General features: G+C 55.0%; 1 protein-coding gene across 1 annotated transcript in view; it reads right to left on the reverse strand.

Moving 5' to 3' along the window:
- LOC104143524 (nectin-1-like) overlaps positions 1–17990 on the reverse strand; it is a 73712-nt gene extending 55722 nt beyond the window's left edge. Inside the window, exon 1 of the mRNA XM_068916715.1 lies at positions 17862–17990. Within this exon, the coding sequence (XP_068772816.1) occupies positions 17862–17943 (82 nt within the window). The 5' untranslated portion in view covers positions 17944–17990. The remainder of the gene's footprint in view (positions 1–17861) is intronic.
- Positions 17991–18298: the final 308 nt, after the last annotated feature.

Here is an 18298-nt window from a genome sequence, read left to right on the forward strand (position 1 = left end):
CTTGGCGGGGTTTCTCATGGGCTTAGAGCTAAGCAAGGTCTGTGGGGAGCAGAGCTGCCCTCCTTGCGTGCCTCCACTCAGGAAGGTATTTGCAGGCTTCCACGGCTAAACCCTGGCTGAGGTGGGGCAGCCCGCAGCACCGGCTGGGGCTTGTCCCATTAAGCGGCTAGGTAACGTCAACACCCCTTGTACACTCGATGCCATCTTTGAAGGCTTTTCCCCAGGCTTCCCAGTGCCATTCGATGCCCTAGAGCAACAGGACAAAAGGTGATTGTTCCCCAACCTATTTCTAATTATTATTGGAAATAAAAAAGCAGCTGTGCTCCGATTTGGGCCCTGAGCCAGCCCTGGCGTCCCTCTCCCCTCCTGATTTCACAGGCATATGCTCGGGTTTCTGATGCACAGAGATCAAATAACCCATCACTCAGAAGTAAGATATTATCCCCTATTACCAATTCAATGCAAAGAGTGCTCATTTTCCCAGATTAAAAGGCAATTAAAGAACGTCACTTTTCAAGGGGAGAGGAAACTGAAAAGAGTTTTTTGTGGGGTTTCTGTTGGTCTCTGGCAAGGAGGCAATGTCCCCATCAGTGTTTTCTGTGAGTTCTTTTCAAACCACATTGATTTTGCTCAGAACAGTTGGGGATTCCTGTCTGCAGAGAAAAAGAGAACTACGAAAACAACAAAATCTCAACAACTCATGTACTATAATGGAAAAAAGAAGGAAATTTTACTTGCTGGAGGATCAACGGTGTTTGTTTAACTGAGCATTTGGTGTTTGGGGTTTCAGACCTGTCTCAGGGCAAGGGAGCCCCACTCTCAAGGTGAAGAGCAAGCTCAGAAAGCCGGGAGAAGCTTCAAGCCCAGAACATGCTGATCCCCCACCGCAGGGAGGGCAGAGCCAGCAGGAAAAGGGCATTTGTTCTGCAAACAAGCAGCAGGATGAGTGCTTGTAAATCACTAGTCACACGGGAGCAGGTGACATTTACTCCTGCTGCACTGAGATCTGGGACACTGGGAGAGGGAAAAAAGGTGGTTTTAAGCCATCTTGACACTCTTAAAGGCCATGCAAGCCTCTGATTTCTCCTGTCCGCTCCTAGATCAGGTCAGAGAAGCCTCAGGTCAGTACTCTGCTTCCCACAGCTCTCACTGGGCCTTGGGAAACCAAGGCTATCTTCAAGGCAGCACACCCCACCCTGGCCCCAAATGCCTCCTATTGCCCTCCCGAGCTGGCAGCAATGTCCAGAGACATCTCCAGTGCAGGGGTAAAGCCAGAGACTAGAAAGTCTCCTAGCAGGGACTGCAACCAGCACAGCAGGACTCCACCACAAAGGTAGACAGCGATAACTCACTTGATCAATCCCATTTCCCTGGACTTAGTGGGAACAAACAAAAAAGCCTCATCCTCCAAAATCCCAGGCTGCTTTTCCTGCAGGTATCGTACCCAAAAGGAGCTCTGTCTGTCGGCCTCCTCCCGCCTGTTACTGTTCTACTTGCTGCGGCGTCTCCGACATGCACACACCGCTCATAACCCCATTTTCATCAGTTAGCAATCAGCTGCAAGAACACACCTCCTGGCCGCTGTTTGCCATTCCCATGCAAGCCCCGCCACCGCCACCGCCACCGCCACGGCGAGCGGCCCGCTATTGTTTCCGCGTCAAGGGGTGTTTAGTTCCTGAAAGGAAGGTGTTGAGCACCCATCGGCTTCACTTGATAGGTAGATGACCTCCTGAGGGCCCTTCCAACCTGAATCATCCTGTTTCTAGGAGGAAGCTGAACCAGTACAAAAACACCTCTGTCAATCTGTCACTTTCTGTTCATTTCCTTTTCGTCTGTCACACATTAGCCCTGAGTCCTACTGTCTACAGGCAGATAGTTACTTACTGTTTCCTCTTTTGTTTGCTTTTTAAAGCCACTTCCATGTGAATTATATACAGACACGCACAGATACATGCAAACACACACAAATAGCAGGGAGCGATTTCCGTCAGGCGCAGTTTTTGATCCAGGCTTCTTTTAAAGGAGGAGAAAGGCCGGGAATAACTTGCTCTGACCAGTGACTCTTCACATTAAAACCAAGAGCGAAACGCACCCCGTCCTCCCCTCAGTCGCATACCCAGGCAGGGCAAGGGGATGTGCCCCGCGCTGCCGCCGCTCTTGCCTGCTGCGCCAAAGCAGAGGCTGGTGCGGAGGCGACGCAGAGGGCCAGCTCGCGCCCGACGGCAGCAGCTCTGAGCCTGTTCGCCGGTCCGCGCTCGCCCACCGGCCAACCTCTTTCCTTGCGACCGCAGTTTTTGCAGGGCGAGAGGAGGGGCCCAACCACACGGTCCAGCAAGCAAGAACCCCAGGTCTCGCTCCCGCACCCAGCCCGTCGGAAACCAGCCCCTGCCTGACATCCCGAACTCATCCCTGGCTCAGCACCGCACCACTGACGTGAGCAGAGGAAAAGGGAGAGCGCGGGAAGCTGGAGGAGCCTGGGGAGAGCACTGCCAGGCAGGGGCGCAGGGAGGAGGAAGGGAAGCAGCCTCCCCCAGCACAATCCCTCCCTCTCCCCTTCATTTCCGCCTGGGAAAAGGAAGACTTTTCCTTGCATATATATTTTTCTCTTTTTTCCCGGCATTCCCTTGCTCGCCGCTCGCTAAACCTCTGTCTCAAGCCACTCCGTCACCATGGCAACGGGCCGAAAAGGAACAGATGGTCCCGGCCAGCCAAATCCCAACTAAAGAGGGAGCGGAGCGCGGGGGAGCGGGGCAGGGGCTGCAGCCCCGGCCGGCCTCCGGCTGCAGCAAGGCACGGCGGACCTCCACCCCAGCCCAAGGGCATCTTGCCAGGCTGTGGGGTCACCGGCCAGCGCTTGGGGCTGCGGGGACCCGGCCGGAGCAAATCTTGAAGCCCCCTTTAGGTGAAGGGGCTGCGGAGAGAGGGGCGGCTGGTATGTCGGATTTATCGCTGCCCGCCTCCGGGAGAGGCCACGTTTGCTTGGACATCCGCACACACCGTCCGAACCTCCCGGCCACGGGACCAAGGGGTTTTGCAGCAGGCGGGCTCCGGGGCCAGACCTTCCCCGTGGCAAAGCGAGCGGGCGCCAGGCTCAGCCCGGCCGGGGGGCACAGGGGAGCCCGTCTCCCAGACGGAGCAGACGGGGGGCCAGGACTGGGGTGGGCGAAGATCAAACTCAAGCCGCTCATCTCCCTGGGGATTAAGTGCCAAGCCTGCCCTCCGCGGGGCTTCGGCTCAGACAAACAGCGCCCGAACCTTCCTGGAGGCACCCGCGACTCCTCTCGAGCGTTTGCGCCAGGCATGTCAAAGGCACCCGGGGCAAACAAGGTGCTTCGCAGGGACGCAGGCCTCTTCTCCCCTGGTTTTCAGAGGTAGCTGCAAGGCTGCTACAACTGGGCGTATTCAACCCCAGAGCTAGCTGCGTTTTGAGGGGCAACCACCCCTTAAAGTTTACAAAGCCATCTGGATACCTGCAAGGGGCAAAAGATGTCGAAAGGAGCCAAGAACCATTGTTGCAAGGAGGAAAGAAAGAAAGGAAGGAAGGAAGGAAGGAAGAAAAAAGAAAGAAAAAAGAAAGAAAAAGGCAGCTTTTCCATTAGAAACCTAAATTTCTCGCACAGGGTGTCTCAGCTGCTTAGGCCCATGTTCTCCCGAAAGACCTAAAGCGACGCTGGTTCCTGGCGGAGCCGTAACCACCGTTATCGCACCTTACTGAGCTCCAGCCAAGTCCGGTGTCCGCGGAGCGTGGCCGAGCTCGGCAGCCCTGTCCCCGGACCCGCAGGGGCCCGACAGCCGACGCCTGGGGCGCCTTCGTCCCACCTGGGGACGAAACCAGTACAGCTCGGGGCTGAAGGCCCAGCAGAGGCTGGGAACGGGGCAAAGCGGAAAGCATCCCGGGGAGAGGTGGTGCGGAGCAGAGCGCGGCAGCGGCGGGGTAAAACCTCCGCTGCTGAATCGCGGGCCCTTCTCCCAACCGTTGGTGGGGATGGCCGGGCTCCCTCCCGGTCCGGATGGGGGTTATTCGCAGCATCCCTTCGTCTGCACTCCCTCTTGGGATTTTTTTTTTTTTTCTGCTGGATTTTTGGTTTGGGCCCCTTTTTGAGGATCCCCCGTCAGCCCTCTCCTTGGCCTCACCTAAGAGAAGGGAGTTTGCAGCTACAGCATCCCCAGCAGCGCCCAGGGCTGGCGTGAAGGCCCTGGCCTGGCGTCACTCCAGCGCACGCAGCCCTTTCCTCCCCAGCCCGACGAGCCCGGGAAACCCACAGCTTTTCCCTGCAGAACAGGTTCGGCGCCGGGAGCGCCGAGCCCGCTTCCCACGCGTCCGCCCGCAAGCCCAGCCTGGCCCACACCCTCCCCCTGCCCCAATATCCTGAGCTTTTTTTTTTTTTTTTTTTTTTGCTTTCTTCCCTGATCAAAGCTGCCTCCCCTCCCTGTTTTACAAACATTATTCAGCTGCTAGATAAGGAGCTCTGGGGCGGCTCTTTATTAATCCCACTGGAGGCAGAGAGCAGGCGGAGAAAAAGGCCTCAGCGAGGCCAGGACAGAGACCAATGTTCCACGAAACACCTTCACCAAAGAGAGGGATTCCCCCCCCCCCCAAAAAAAAAGTCCCACGGGAGGCATGAGTAATAATTGATAATTATCGAACTTTAAACTTCTCCATTCCTCTTGCGGTCCTGACCAGGATTTTATAATAACCCACCCAGTCTGAAAGGCTCCCAGCCTGGTTTGCCCAGGTGTTTTTGGAGAAAACAGACATAGCGCTGAGGTGGGTCTTTGAAACCATGTAATGAATCTGGTGACAGATCAAGGGACCCAGGGGGATGCAGACAGACCTCCAGGCGGGCTGCATGCAGCCACTGAGCCGGCTGGTTTCTTGCTTTCACACCGAGCTGCAGCACCTCGACTCCAGGCCTGCAGGGAGATTGCATACGGGTCTCCTTGCCCTTCCTCGGTGTACCTTGCAGCTCCCTTGGCCACAAAAACAGATGGCTTTTTGTGGCATACACTTTCCTAGGAAAGGGTTTCCCCAGCCCAGGAATACCAGAGAGACACAGGCATGCGGCTAAAATCCTCATCTACCCAGGACATGGACTAGAAGGTTTTTACAGCATAAAGATGCTTGTTTAAATCCATCTGCTGTCAGAGGCAACTCGAGTGAGTACTGTGTTACGGCTCACACGTGAAACAAGTTTAATGGTTCACAGGGCCAGTGTTTGCATTGCAACCGCTCCCTTCTTATGGAAGGGCCACAGAGTTTTCAAAGTGCTTGGGCATTACTGCTGTCTGCATCCTACAGCGGGGAAACCTGACCACCGTCCACACCTCTCGCCAGCCTTCAACCCCCCTGCAGATATCGATTGGAAATCAGGAATAACCCCAGAGCAAAACTAGTGGAGTGAGACATAAACAGGCTTTTGCAATGCAAACAGGCAAGGAAACGAATGGACCACATTCACCCTCTTCCATTAAGTCCAAACTTCACAGCACAAACTCGGAGCAGAGGGAAACGGGGTCCGGTGTCTGCACTGACATATTTGTATATATATCTGTGTAAAACAATTTCTCGCATTCTAAGATCCCCGGACAGGGAGCAGCCTGATCTCGACTGCTATGAAAAATGACAAAATAAAGGGGAGTCACCTTTCCCCGCGCCCTGCAAACGGTCTCCTGCTTGTATAGAGTAACGTCTGCAAGATCAGTTGTGCAAGGCACCATGCAAACACAGGGCAATATGAGCAGAGCAGAGAGAGACTGTAACCAGCAGCCTTTGACAAGGAAAGACGCGCGAGGTGAAGTGAGCTGGCCAAGGATATTCTGGGGAGCCAGTGGCAAAGCCAAAAAAATGATGCCAGCACTTCTGAATTCAGCCCGTCTTTACCGTCACCTCCAGGCCACTCTTTCCCTTTAAGTTAAAGCTGATTCACACCTGGTGGAAACCAGTGTGAGGCAGCAGGTATTCCCATTTCCAACAAGCGTGAAGGGTACTCTGCAGCCACAGCAGCAGTTGGGGTGTCAAGAATAAAAAATATATATATATCTACAAAGAATGGTTTTAACCTTATATTTCCGAAAGTGAACGTAGAGCTAGCGAAAGGTCTCAGATCAATATAACAGCAAAACCGCAAATTGGAGTCCTCCCCTCAGCCACAGAAAGGGTACAGCTGAGACAGCATCTGTCCAAACAGCCTGCCCGCAGTCTCTGCCAGCGTGCCTCAGCTCTGACCTTGACGAGCTGCCTTGAAGTGCAAGAGGGAAACTCCCCTTTCCTCCTTCCTCTCCCCTTCCCTTGCAGCCCTTGGCTCTTGTCACCCAACTGGGAGATCACCGCTCGCTTACTTTGCTAGGATTCATTCTGTCTAGAGAAGAAGCTGAGTCCTGACAAACTCAGTCCGCACACACCCTGAGAAGGCACGCTCTATCATGCAGGTAGAAAGCAAGTTGTAAGGGGCTAAAGGGGATTTTGCAGCACAGATTTGGAGGCAAATCCAGCCCTAGAGAGAGCTTAGCTACCAGACTGGGTCTGGCATTTCAGACTGTGAGGTGCAAGTCCCTGTTCACATCCTCCCTTATAAACAAGCCTTTCTTCTCCTCTCCTGCCCCACAGCTGTACATGTACTCAGCCCCATGCCCCAGGGACCTTCAAAGATTGCATTATAGGTTCTCCCCATACAAAGTTTGGATCGATACAGCTGTCAGGCTTTGGCCACATTACCCCTGCTAATTGGAATTACAATAGGCAGACTGCAGCTTTCACTCCATCTCTCTGCTGCTTGTCATAACGTAATCAAAATTTCTCTTGCTCTCTCTTTATCACGGACCGTGACGGGAGCAGAGGCACTGGCAGCCACATGGCCTCCGGAGAATATAGGTTCCTGTGGATCAGACCGGAGCTGGGAAGCTTTGGCACAGCGGTGAGAAAGCTGCCCTCCCGCACGGGCCGCGCCGTGGTTCCCCGGGGGCATCGCGGGATGGCCTGGTGCTCACCGTGGCAGCCCCTGCTAGCACGCTGCCTTCCTCCCACATCTCAGATTTGGGATACCGGGCCACCTGCTGCCTGGCGTTGCACTGGACCCGCTCAAGAGCCTCCTGCCCGGAGGTGCTCGTCCACCCCCTCAAGAGCAGGAGATGCCTCCTGGCTTCTGGGTGCGCAACCGAACGGGGTGTCGCGGGATGAGCAACGCTGCAGGCACAGGGTGCTGACGGAAACTCAGCAGGAACGAGGCAAAGGCGGGTGCTCGGACAGGAAGCTGCTCCTTGCTTAGCCCTATTGCCAGCAATGCTGAGAGAGCGTCTGCAGGCTTCAGTTAGGACAGGATCCCTGCCGCACTAGGTGCCGTACGGAAAGGTCTCTGCTCCCCACTGCGCTGACTCACAAACTCCTGCCCGCGTCTTGCTCAGCGCTCCCTGCCTGCGCGCAGCAGCCCTGCCGGCGAGAGAGGCCATGCATGTCTCGCTCGCACCAGCTCCACGGGCCTGGCTAATTTACGGAGCCGAGATGATACATAGCGGGCAATAGATACAGCATTTGTGATTTGCTGATCATTATCAAACGGCAGTAACGCAGGGCTGCATTAACCAGGCAGGGGAAGCACTGGCAGCCCTGACCTACTCGGCTCCCCCGAGACCGGCCGTAAACAAAACTTAAATAATTAGAGTGCTTGGGCAGAGATGCAGCTTCTAAGTATTCTGAGGCTCACGCAAATAAAGCAAATAAATTCTTGGAAGGTGCCAGGCTGGATGGGGCAGAGGGAGGCTCATTTTCCACATCACTTGAGAGCAGCCGTTATAAATCTCACTGAAAGATGCACCTCCCCAGGCTAGCGATATTTTTAAACTCTGGGAGAGAGGGGAAAGAAAAAATACATTTTAGTATTTACACCACAGGCGAAAAGGGTATTTAAGAATCAGGATACATTTTGGAAGTCTGTTCCTGCCATACCAAGAAAGAAATAAAGAATTATCTTTCTGCAGTGTGATAGCTAGAAGTATTAGCCCTAGAAAATTCATTCCTACCACCACCCTTCTGTTGTAGGCTGGGAAATCAGACTCCCAGAAGGCCTGGCGGGGGGAAGCCAGGGGATAAAGGCTCTTTCACTGGCAAATTGTTGGTTCAGTTCCCAACTGACTCAGTAGCAAGCGCAGATAAGCTCCTCTGAACCCTGACGGGTGATTCCTGCACCGTCCCTGCTTACTGGGATAAGGTCCCAGAGGAGCCGAGAGCGCACGGCTCTAGCCGGGGCACGCTTGTGGGAACAGCAGTCTCGCTCTGCCGGGCCGGGAGTCCAAGCAGGTGACGGGACCGGAGGTGCAGGGAGCTGCTGAGGGCTCTCAGCCGAGGGACGTGTCCCGTCCCTGGAGTTAGAGCCGGGGCAGAGCCCCACGTGGTGCTTTGTTTGCTGCAGCAGCGCTTCCCAGGCTTTCTGTGTGGCAAGGCCACCGGAGCCCTGGGGCAGGGAAAACCCACGCATTGGCTTGGGCAGAGTTGCCAGCCCAGTTTTTCGTTTCTGCTGCTTTCGTGTTCCTCCGGTTGGTTTGTGCATTTCTGTCCGTGTGCGGTGTCGGGAGGGAGGTCAGCTTCTCTTTTGGCAGTTACCTAGCAAAGCATCTGCCGTGGCTGATTCCAGGTCAAGCAACCCTGCACAGGACCTTTCTGCCACAGGAGGTGTGATGAGGTGAGCGTTCTCAGCCTTGCTCTCAGTGGCTTCCCAGAGGACCCACAGATAACCTGAACTCTACCGGAGCCCTGTCTTCCTCTGCAGCCACGACAGCTTTCCTCCTGCTGAACTCAGTCCTGCTTCTAATTCCTCCTGGGACTTCGGGCACTGGGAACATTCCCCTTTTTACAAGCTGCGCTCTGTGCAAGCCTCTCTCCTTCCCATCCCTCCCACCCCTTGCCAGGGCTGCTGCCATCCTCCCAACAAGATCCTATTCAGCCCGAATCAAAGGGATATGTGAACACACCCATCAGACATCAGAGCACCAAGCAAATCCCAAAACAGCCTTACAGAGCATGCTGTAATCACTCCCTCGGCAAGGAGATCCCAGTTAGTCCTCCCCCATCTCTGGGTCCTTGTCACTGAAACGGAGCAGGAGAGAGACATTTGGCAAGCTCAGCCCTATCGCTCGTAAAAACCTCTTCACAAAGCTTACGCACAGAGAGCTCCTAGCCTCCCGCTACTCCCCTGCAAGCCCCTTCCCCCCTTTCAGTAGGCAGCAGATGTTCAGAGGATGCCACAGAGATGGCATTGCTGCTGAGGGCCCTGAAGGCCTGGGTCTTTTTCGCATCCCTGCCTGCAGCTGGCAGGCAGCACCTGGGCTGGGCAGCAAGAGGGGCTGCCGCAGATGTCACAAGCAATAGCAGCAGGTCCCCTTGCCCTCGACGCGCTCCTCTCCCTGCTCCCCCCGGAGAGCAGAGAAGCCATGCAAGCCAAGGAGCGCTGGCAGCAGGCTGAGCGTGCCTGCACAGGGGCAAACACCAGGACAGAAGTGGCAGCCGGGAACATGTGTGTTGATTCACGTGCTGGTGCACATGAATAGTCTTTCATAACCATGGCCTCAAAGAGAAAGGCAAGAAGCCTCTTCTAAAGCCTTTCGTAAGAAACCACGTGCTTTTCTAATATGACACAATGAGCACAGCACTTGGCTTTGAAGTCGTGACGATAGATGACCCAGAGATTTTGATCCAGTCGGAGGCTGCCCTTTCTTCTGCATCTATCACCCAGGTCTCAGCCCCTTGATATACAAAAATGAATTCATCATTCCAAGGTCAACCGAACAGATCTCCAGCGTGTCCGGCTGACAGACAGCACCCAGCAGCATTGCCAGGGGAGCCGAGGGGTCTCGCGTCCCAGGGAAACTGTGGCAGCTGAGGCCAATTAGAGCATGGCAAGGATGCTGCGATGATCCGCATCCCTGATCCTCGACATCCATACATGGGCACAGCCTCGGTTCTCGCCTGCATCCGAAAGGCACTGCTCCCTGCAGCTCGGGGTCCCGAGCCCCTGTGCTGCCTTCAGTTCTAGCCCCCCCTAACAAGCGTCGGTTCTCAAATGACGCAGGTCTTGGCTAACTGAGCAAGGTGACATCAGCAAGGGGGGCAGTATGGCAAGGGAATACTGTATGCTGTGACCTCCTTGGAGCAGGGGTGATCTTTTTCCTATGTGTATGTGCAGCCCCTAAACTGGCTGTGATTACACCCTCTCAGAACCACCATGATCCATACTGAACGTTTCCTCTAGCCTTGGCACCCCCAGGCTAGGATGGCTGTCAGCACAGGCATCCCGGGGAGGCTCTGGCTCCGCGCTGGCATGCGAGGGGGTCTCGGCTTTGATTATCTAGCCCAGGAGAAGTCAAAGTGTAAAGCCCATTAAATGCCTCTCAATGAGAAGAAAGCAGCCCTAACTTGCAGCTTAATTTTGCAGTGAAGCCAGAGTATTCCTGACTCCAAGCTTTCCTTGGAGGTTTAATGCGCCGGTGCCACTGTGCACCCCTCTCCTGCGCACCCCCAGCATTCACGCTGGTGGGCAAGCAGCACCGGGCTGTCCCTGGTGCCACGGTTGTGGCTCCTCAGTCGTGAGGAGCCCTGGAGCTTTAGCACGCCAGGACACCAGGACCAGCTCTTCCTTTCTAGTCCCTGCCCAGTGGGAAGCAGAGGAGATATTTCAAGGCAGGGGGAAGGTCCGGCACAGCTATGGGTTTGGGTTAGGGGGTGAGTTATGACTCCACAGCGTGCTGATAACTCACCCAGCCCCAGACTCTGGGTCCAGCTGGCACATTTGTTTGGGCTGGTCAAGGACAGAGCAGGGTTTGTTCCTCCCTTGCTGTTCTCCCCTGCCCTGAGCGTGATAGCGCATCTTGCAGGGCTGCATAACATTGAGGTTTCAAGCTGCTCTGCACAGAAACCTGGGGAAGACTGTGACAGAGACCCTGACCTTTCTCCTGCCCTATCCAGCTCTCTGTATTTGCCTCTCAGTAATCCCTGTCCATCATATTAAACTGTCCCACAGGTCTAAAACTTCTGCCCATCACGGATAGTTTGTGACCCCTGGCTTTCCTAGGACACTCAGCACAACATCCTCTAATGACAGGCCCCTGCTCAGCCTCTCGGGTCCTGCTAGCCTCTTCTACCCACTAACATATGATCCTGACCCCACAGCCAGAAACCTGCCCCAAGACTGCCCCCTTGGGTTGCCCTGCCTGGGGATGGCAAATATGGCAAAATAGCCATAGGAAAATAGCCTCTCAGCCAGTAAGCTCCTGGGTCCAGGGACTATTTTGCCAGTGGATAAGGAATGAAACCCATTCCTGTCAAATGAGGGACTCCCAATGCAGAAAGTGGATACAGAAATCCATGTTCCCCCTGGATTTGCCTGATGCAGCTACTGACCCAGCACAGCCTGTGCTGATACGCTGTGTCTTTAGCCTCGCACAGAAAACAAGGCTGTTTATGCTCTCAGGTGGCCACAGGGTGCTCGACTCCAGCCCCTCATGTCCCACACAGACAGGCCATTGTGCTTTGAACCACTCTCGCCTGTTACCAGAGGAGAAACGCTGGATGCTAGCCACAGCTGCAAGCTGCATGGACCCTCTGTCACTCCTAGCTGTGCCGCCGGATGCCTCACTGTCACAAGAGGGGGGAAATGGATCTTCCAGGGGAAGGGGAAAGTAGACTCAAGATCAGCCCAGTTATGGGATTTTCCCATGGAGAGAGGGAACTGCTGAGAATAGAGGTGGAGGCAGAGTCCTCTTCACTAACCAGGCCTGGGAGCACCTGCTGCTCAGAGGCGGGTGGCCCAGCTGGTGCCTGCTGCATCAAGGCAGTGATGTGATGTGCAGGTCCTTCTGTAACGTTCCTGCATGGTCGGGAGCAGGTGGAGCCAGTTTGCTGTTTGTGCTCCCTTTCTACAGTTAAAAAGGCAGATTGGTTGGGAGTGGGGAACACAAGGTCTCCCTCTCTCTTTTCTTTCTTGTGGGGACAAGGAGAGTCATGCAGATTGTGCCTCTCCTTAAGCTCTTCACCCTGTGCACCTGTAGGTCTAATGAAGATGCATGAGTGCTGCTGCATGCCAGCCTCAAACTGGACTGCCTCAAAGCCAGAGAGGGAAGGCTTGGAGCAGAAGGCAGAGTGGATAGTGCTCAGAAAGGCTTTCTTCCTACATCACAACAAGTAAAGTCAAAGGAGGGTTAGAAGCCTCCTGTAAAGACAGCTTTGGATGAGGGGAATGGAGAAGAGCTGCTCTATCAAGCTGGGTGAGTTTCTCCTTTCCATCCCCAGCACCCCATGGGGAAAGTGCAGAGCCAGGAGACTGCGGGCCAGACTCCTCTCTGGCTGCTGTCACCCCAGGCCTGTGCTAGGCAGGGCACAAGCAGCCTCCCTGGCCTGGGACCCGCTGCCCTCCTGGTGTGGGTGAAGAGCAAGGTGCTGGAGCTGTCTCTCTCCCTCTCATGCTCATAGCTGCTGTTCATCTGCCTTGGGATTGTTGCTGGAGCTTTTATGACAACAGCCCCTGTAAATGGCTGCATCAGCCCCCAGGGCAGGAAGAAAGAGCAGGTGGGCAGCAAGGTGTTAAACTCCCCATGCTTCTCTGGGTGCCCACAGAGGTAAGGGACAGATGACAGAACTGACTGCTGGGAATGATAGACTTTGTGCCTGTGACTTTCACTTCTGCTTTTTACTAGTGTGACAGAGGAGGCTGGAAGCCCAGGCCAATGAACCCAGCGCAGAGGCACGGTGGAAGGACAGAGGTGTACCTGGCTGGCTCCCAGGGGCTCTCATTCACAGAGGCTGTTCCCTCCTCCCCTGGATGATACTTCTGCATTTGAATAGCTTAGGAAGGAGTTTCTTCTCTGCTGCAGAGCTGAGAGCTTTTCTCTGAAAAGCTCTGAAACCTGACTGGGAGGGTATGTGCGTGTGGACCGTGTCTCATCCTAGCCCAAACCAAAACCTTTACTGAGAGAAGCAGAGAAAACTGGAAGGCAGGAGAATATCTGGGGCTCAGCAGCAGCCAGGAGGAAAGCAGGGGGATACGCTGTGAGAAGTCGCCTTCCTTAATTAACTAAGTTTTCACCTGAAACAATAGGCATTACAGAGCCCTCACCGCAGCCACCAAGAGCTGCGGATTCTCCGTGCTGGGATGGCTGTGCTCTGGTAATTAACACAACAGGTGTCTCAAATGCAAACTGGGTCCCAGCTCTGGCAGCACCAACTCACCCTGCATCAGAGTTGCCCTGATTTAATCTGATGTATAGGAAAAGTGAGACTATCTCTAGGGGTTGCTCAGACTGGAGTGCCTTTGTCCCCCTCCCTCCTCTTTTTCTTTTTCCCCTCCCCCCACTCTTTGCACCAATAAGCCTTGTTGGCTTGTGAAGACAAATACCAAGCAAGAGTCACTGCAACATCAAGCAATGATGTTGCAAGACACAAACCCTCACTCAGAGGCCCCGAGGACTGTATCTGTCCATCTGAGGACTTGCAGACTCATCCCTGCAGTATTCACCGGTAGCCTGGCTTCTGCTCTGCCAAAGCAACTTTGCAGCTGCCCAGTCATCTGTCCCCCTGCCTTGCCTGTCTGCTGGCGGGGCTGTCTAACTCCCCAGGGTGCAGAAGGTGGAAAAGAGCCTTGCCCCAGCTAGCAATGGGCCCGTCATTGCTGTGCCTCCCCCTTCCGAGGGGCTGTCCCTGCGCAGGACCCAGCACCCAGCCTTAGCTGCCCAAGCAGAGGGCAAGGGGCGCTGATAGTAGCGTAGGCGTGGGAAGCAGGTCACGGCAACCGGCTCTTCTGGTTCCCTTTGTGATTCAGCAGAGGTGTGAGCAGTGCCCAAAGGATCCTGCTGTTGCCTCCCTGTAAACCCGGCGTTGGGGCTGGTACAACGCAATGCAGCCCAGAGGAGGGGCGACCCAAGCCGAGAGGTGCCAGGCTCTGCCAGCGCTGGCGTGGGGTCAGCCGCGCGTGAGCGTTTGCCTTGCGCTGGATGTGCTAATGCTCCTCTTTCTGTGCCATCTTTGCAAAGGCATCCACGTGCATGGGGCCAGGAGCTCTTGGTTGATTAACGCTCCCAGTCCAGAGAGCAAATAGCATTAACCATGGTCGTTCCCGGGCTCTGACCAAAGGGCAAACAGCCTGCTGCTTGTGGGCTGAGCTGCCTCTCCTTACAGCCTGTCGCCTCACCCACACTGACAAACACATGAGCTCATACGTTCACGCCAGGTTAAAACTCCACGGGTCGGTTCCCCTGCAACAAGCAAGGTTTAAGGAGAAAATATCAGCAGAAGACACGCTTTGGCTTCCTGAAATAGCCTGATGTTGTTGTTTCTGAGTGGTGGGAGGAGATAGAGTAGGGGGAAGGAAAAATAACAACCAACTGCTCAAATCAGACTGAACAAAAACTATGACAACTTTTTGCCCTTTGGAAGCTGCTTCAGGATATTAAATCAGCTCCTTGGAGTACAAGAAGGACCAGATCCTGCAGTGGCTTTCCCAGCACACCAGCGAGCTCTCCTGTCTGCCCAAAAATGAACCCTCTCTCCAGCTGCAGCCAAGCTTGACCTAAGGCCTGTGGGTCACTACAGCTCTGCCAATGCTGCTTTCAAACGCTGCGATGGAAAAACCATGTGTCAAAGCTTCTAACACCTCTCCAGCTCTCCCCTGCTGAGGGTCTCAAAGCACTTTGCAAAGAAAGACTCGCAGGCCCCTCTGAGCCCGAGAAGTAGCCCAGCAATAGCAGACAGGAATTTGTCCCCAGACAGAGGGGGAGTGTTTGGAAATAGAGGCCCAGATCTCTGGCTGCGGGTCCAAACACAAGATGAATGCCTCTTCTCTGCGTGGCCGCATCTCAAGCGGTACCGAGTTCCATGTCGGGGAATAAACAGACAGATTGTTAAGACTTGTAAAGCATAAATTTATCCCCAAGTGTTCTTAACCTCTGAAGATCAGCTGCTGAGTATTTTTCATCCCCTTTACTACATGGCTTTTCAATAGGCCCTATTCATGTTAATATCTTGACGCTCTAATGCCATAGCCTGACTTGATACCTCGTTAATGGTTCCGAATGGGCAGGCAAGCAGATTTGCATGGAAGGCTGCAGGAACCCTGAACTGAATTCGTTCTGGATGACTGAGCCGATCACATTAAAGATAATTTGTAAAGCAGATTTTTATAAGGGACATCTTACAGCTTTTACAGCAGGGAACTTCTATTTTCTTATCAGGAAAAAAAAAAGCTAACATTGTCAGAAGGGGGAGGTAGTATACATGGATGGGAACAAAATGAAATGGCATTGATCAGATGGGCATGAAAGGTTTCCCAGAAAGCAGGTAGAGGATTCAAAGCGTCTCCTGTCTTCTTCTCATCCTTCCTGGGTGCTAGGTACAGAACTGCATCTTCCAACAAAGTCTGCAGCTACTAATTCACTTATAATAGAGGATCCTTCGTAATTCCCCTCTTCCCTTCTCCTTCATAAGCAAGCCTGTCTGCATTCAGAGCTTATGTATGGCTTGTCATATAAATACCCTCCGCTGCTGTTGGCACAACGCATTGCCAACTTGTGGAACTTCCTGCCTCAGTACGGCATCCAGGCCTGCCGTCTCGTAAGGACTGTCAGTCTGTTGTGTTTCTGTGCAGCACCTAGCACAGCACTGTGCTGGGCTTTCGCTGCAGCTCTGTGATATGCCTGCAGTACAAATAAGTGCACGAATGAATGGAATGACCGAATAAGTAACACAGATCCGCCATTCCTGCAAATGCATCCACTGCTGAACTGGTCCAGCTGCGAGTCTCACCCACACAGGCTTCAGGGTACTCGGAGATCACCGACAGGGGTTGGGAAGCAGTATGTTCCCAGAGAGTTGCAGAGCTGGCTGCACCCTTCGCTTGGCAAGACACCGTTAGGTGCACCAAAGGCTTATCCTGGCAGAGCTGTCAGCGGGATGGTGCAAGACAAATGACTGGGCTACTGCAGAGTGGCAGGAGACAAGATTGCCTGACTGCTGGCAGCAAAGCCTTGCAAATATCCAAAAATAGAATAAGTGGGGAACAAGAGTCTGCTTTAACAGGACAAGGTGAAATGCCAGGCTGCCCCTATGGTCACTGCCTATGTCTCTCTTTGGTGAAAGCAACTCCTACAGTGACTGGGGGCAGGGGTAAGGGGATTTATTCAGCACAGTCACCACAGCATCATTCCCCCTCCCCTGCCTTTTCCAGGGGTTTTGGGGAGGGTTTCCTGCAGCGAGCTGCCTGGTGGAGGGAGGAGAGGGAAGAAAGCCCAGGTGAAGAACTGCATGGAAAGTTTTGAGCCTCCTTGCAAGGAGCTCAGCCAGGCACCTGCCTGCAAACAGAGGAGCGCAGGGAGCCCGAGGCTGTCCCTTCCATTGCTGCTTTCTGCAGTGCACAGCACATCCCTTTGTCCTGCAAATACAGAGGCATAGCCAGACCTGCCTTCTCTTCACTCCGTAACCTTTCTCCTCTCACAAAGTCTCCCTAGTCTCATTATTTCCACCCCCCCCAACCCATGCCCCATTTCACCCCTGTCCTCTCCTCACCCACTGTAGCTGGCCCATTCAGTCGCTCTGCTTTGTCGAACTCCCATGCTTGGTCCAGACCATTCCCTGCTGTGCAGCCACGAAGGGACCCTGGGCCCTGGCATTCACTCTGATAGCCCAGACCTTGCCACCTGCAGCCACATCTCTGAATCACAGCCCAGCCAGCCAGACTGCCCTTCTAGGCTGCTGCCCCAGCCGGGTCAGAGGAGGAAAGGGAGGCAATTCCACCCTGCCTTCACTGCAACTTCTCTCCAGCTGCAGACCCCCTCCCTCTGCAGGCACAGACTGCCTCTTACCCATGCAGAAGGCTGGTGTCCTGGCTCGGGGTGGGGGGTGGCACATGAGCTTGCTGCCGTGCACCCCAGACCCCAGCCATCAGGAGCTTAGCCTCAAAAAGGCAAAAATCGCCTCCCAAATACATTTCCCAGTTCATTCATAAACACTGTAAGGCTAGATTGTTGGCCCCCTCCATGTGAATGTCTGACAGCCGGCTCTGGAAAGCCCTCCAGGATAACATTAATCCATTCTGCACTGGAGCAGCATAAGAGAGTCCCCCCTGACCAGGGCACTTTGCGAAGCAGGTCTCCTACCTGCTTCTAACAGCTGTACTAGAGCCTCGGGCTGGACCAAGCTCTGGCTTGGGGACACACGGGCTGTTCTGCCACCTCCAGGATAGATCCAATGAGCTGAGGACATGTCAGTCCAAATCTTTGTCCATCTCCTTACTAGGGATGGTTCAGAACCAGGCAAGCCAAGGACAAGGGGGTCTGAAACCTAGGAGCAGTCCAGCCCCTCTGCAAAAGAGCCTGAGGGAAGCACGTGTTGTGTGCGTGCGTGTGTAAGGGATGTTCGCGATGCTGGACAGCTGAAGCCACCCTCTCTCCTTCCCAAACATCTGTGCTCATTACCCAGCCTTGTGGCTCCCTTTCCCGGGAAGCCTGGCTGCTATGCCTCGCTAGACGTTGCTCGATCCAAAAAGCAAACAAACCGCCTCAGCTCCCAGGACGCCGGAGCCCACTGCCTGCAGCTGCTTCCAAAACAAACGATCGTGTTGTTCCTTTCCAAGCCAAGGATGAAATCGGCCCCGACTCTCTTCCACCCTCACGCAGATGCTTCCACACCTGCTCCAGGCTCGGGCGCGCACCCCCCAAAAAGCCGATGCCGCCCGTCCCCGCCGCTGGCAGCCCTTCCCGCGCCCCTTCCCCCCCTCTGCCCCCCGCAGCCCTTCCGGGAGGCTGCCCCGGCCCTGCAGCGCCCCAAACGCCGCCGCCGCCCGCCCCCCCCCCCGGGGGCACCGGCCGCCCGGCCGGCAGCTGCTCACCTGGAGAAAGCGCGGCCGCCAGGATGCAAACTCCGATAGTCCACCAAGATGCAGGGCAACTTGTCTGCAGCTGTGAAGCCATGAGAGTTCCTTAGCAGAAATGGGCAGGGGTCGGTCTGGCAGCGTCGCTGGGCGCCCCCCACCCACCCACCCTCCCTCCCCGCCCGCGGTGATGTTCAGGTCTGCTTAAGAAAAAAAAATGTAGGTGCAGGAGGATAAAGAGGTGGTGCGCCCTGCAGGCAAGCCGGGAGGAGCAAGGGCGGCCGGAGGAGAGCTTCGCACATCCGCAGGGTCCCTGGGGCTCGGCGGGGCGCGGGGCCGCTCTCCGCGGGCGCGGGGCGCTCCGGCCGGCTGCGGGCGCCGGGGCAGCGCGGCCGCCTTCCTCCGGGAGCGAGCAGGTCCGCAGAGCCGGGCGAGTGAGAAGGGGAGGGGAAAAG

Source organism: Struthio camelus, chromosome 22, assembly GCF_040807025.1.
Source record: "Struthio camelus isolate bStrCam1 chromosome 22, bStrCam1.hap1, whole genome shotgun sequence".
Lineage (NCBI taxonomy): Eukaryota > Metazoa > Chordata > Aves > Struthioniformes > Struthionidae > Struthio > Struthio camelus.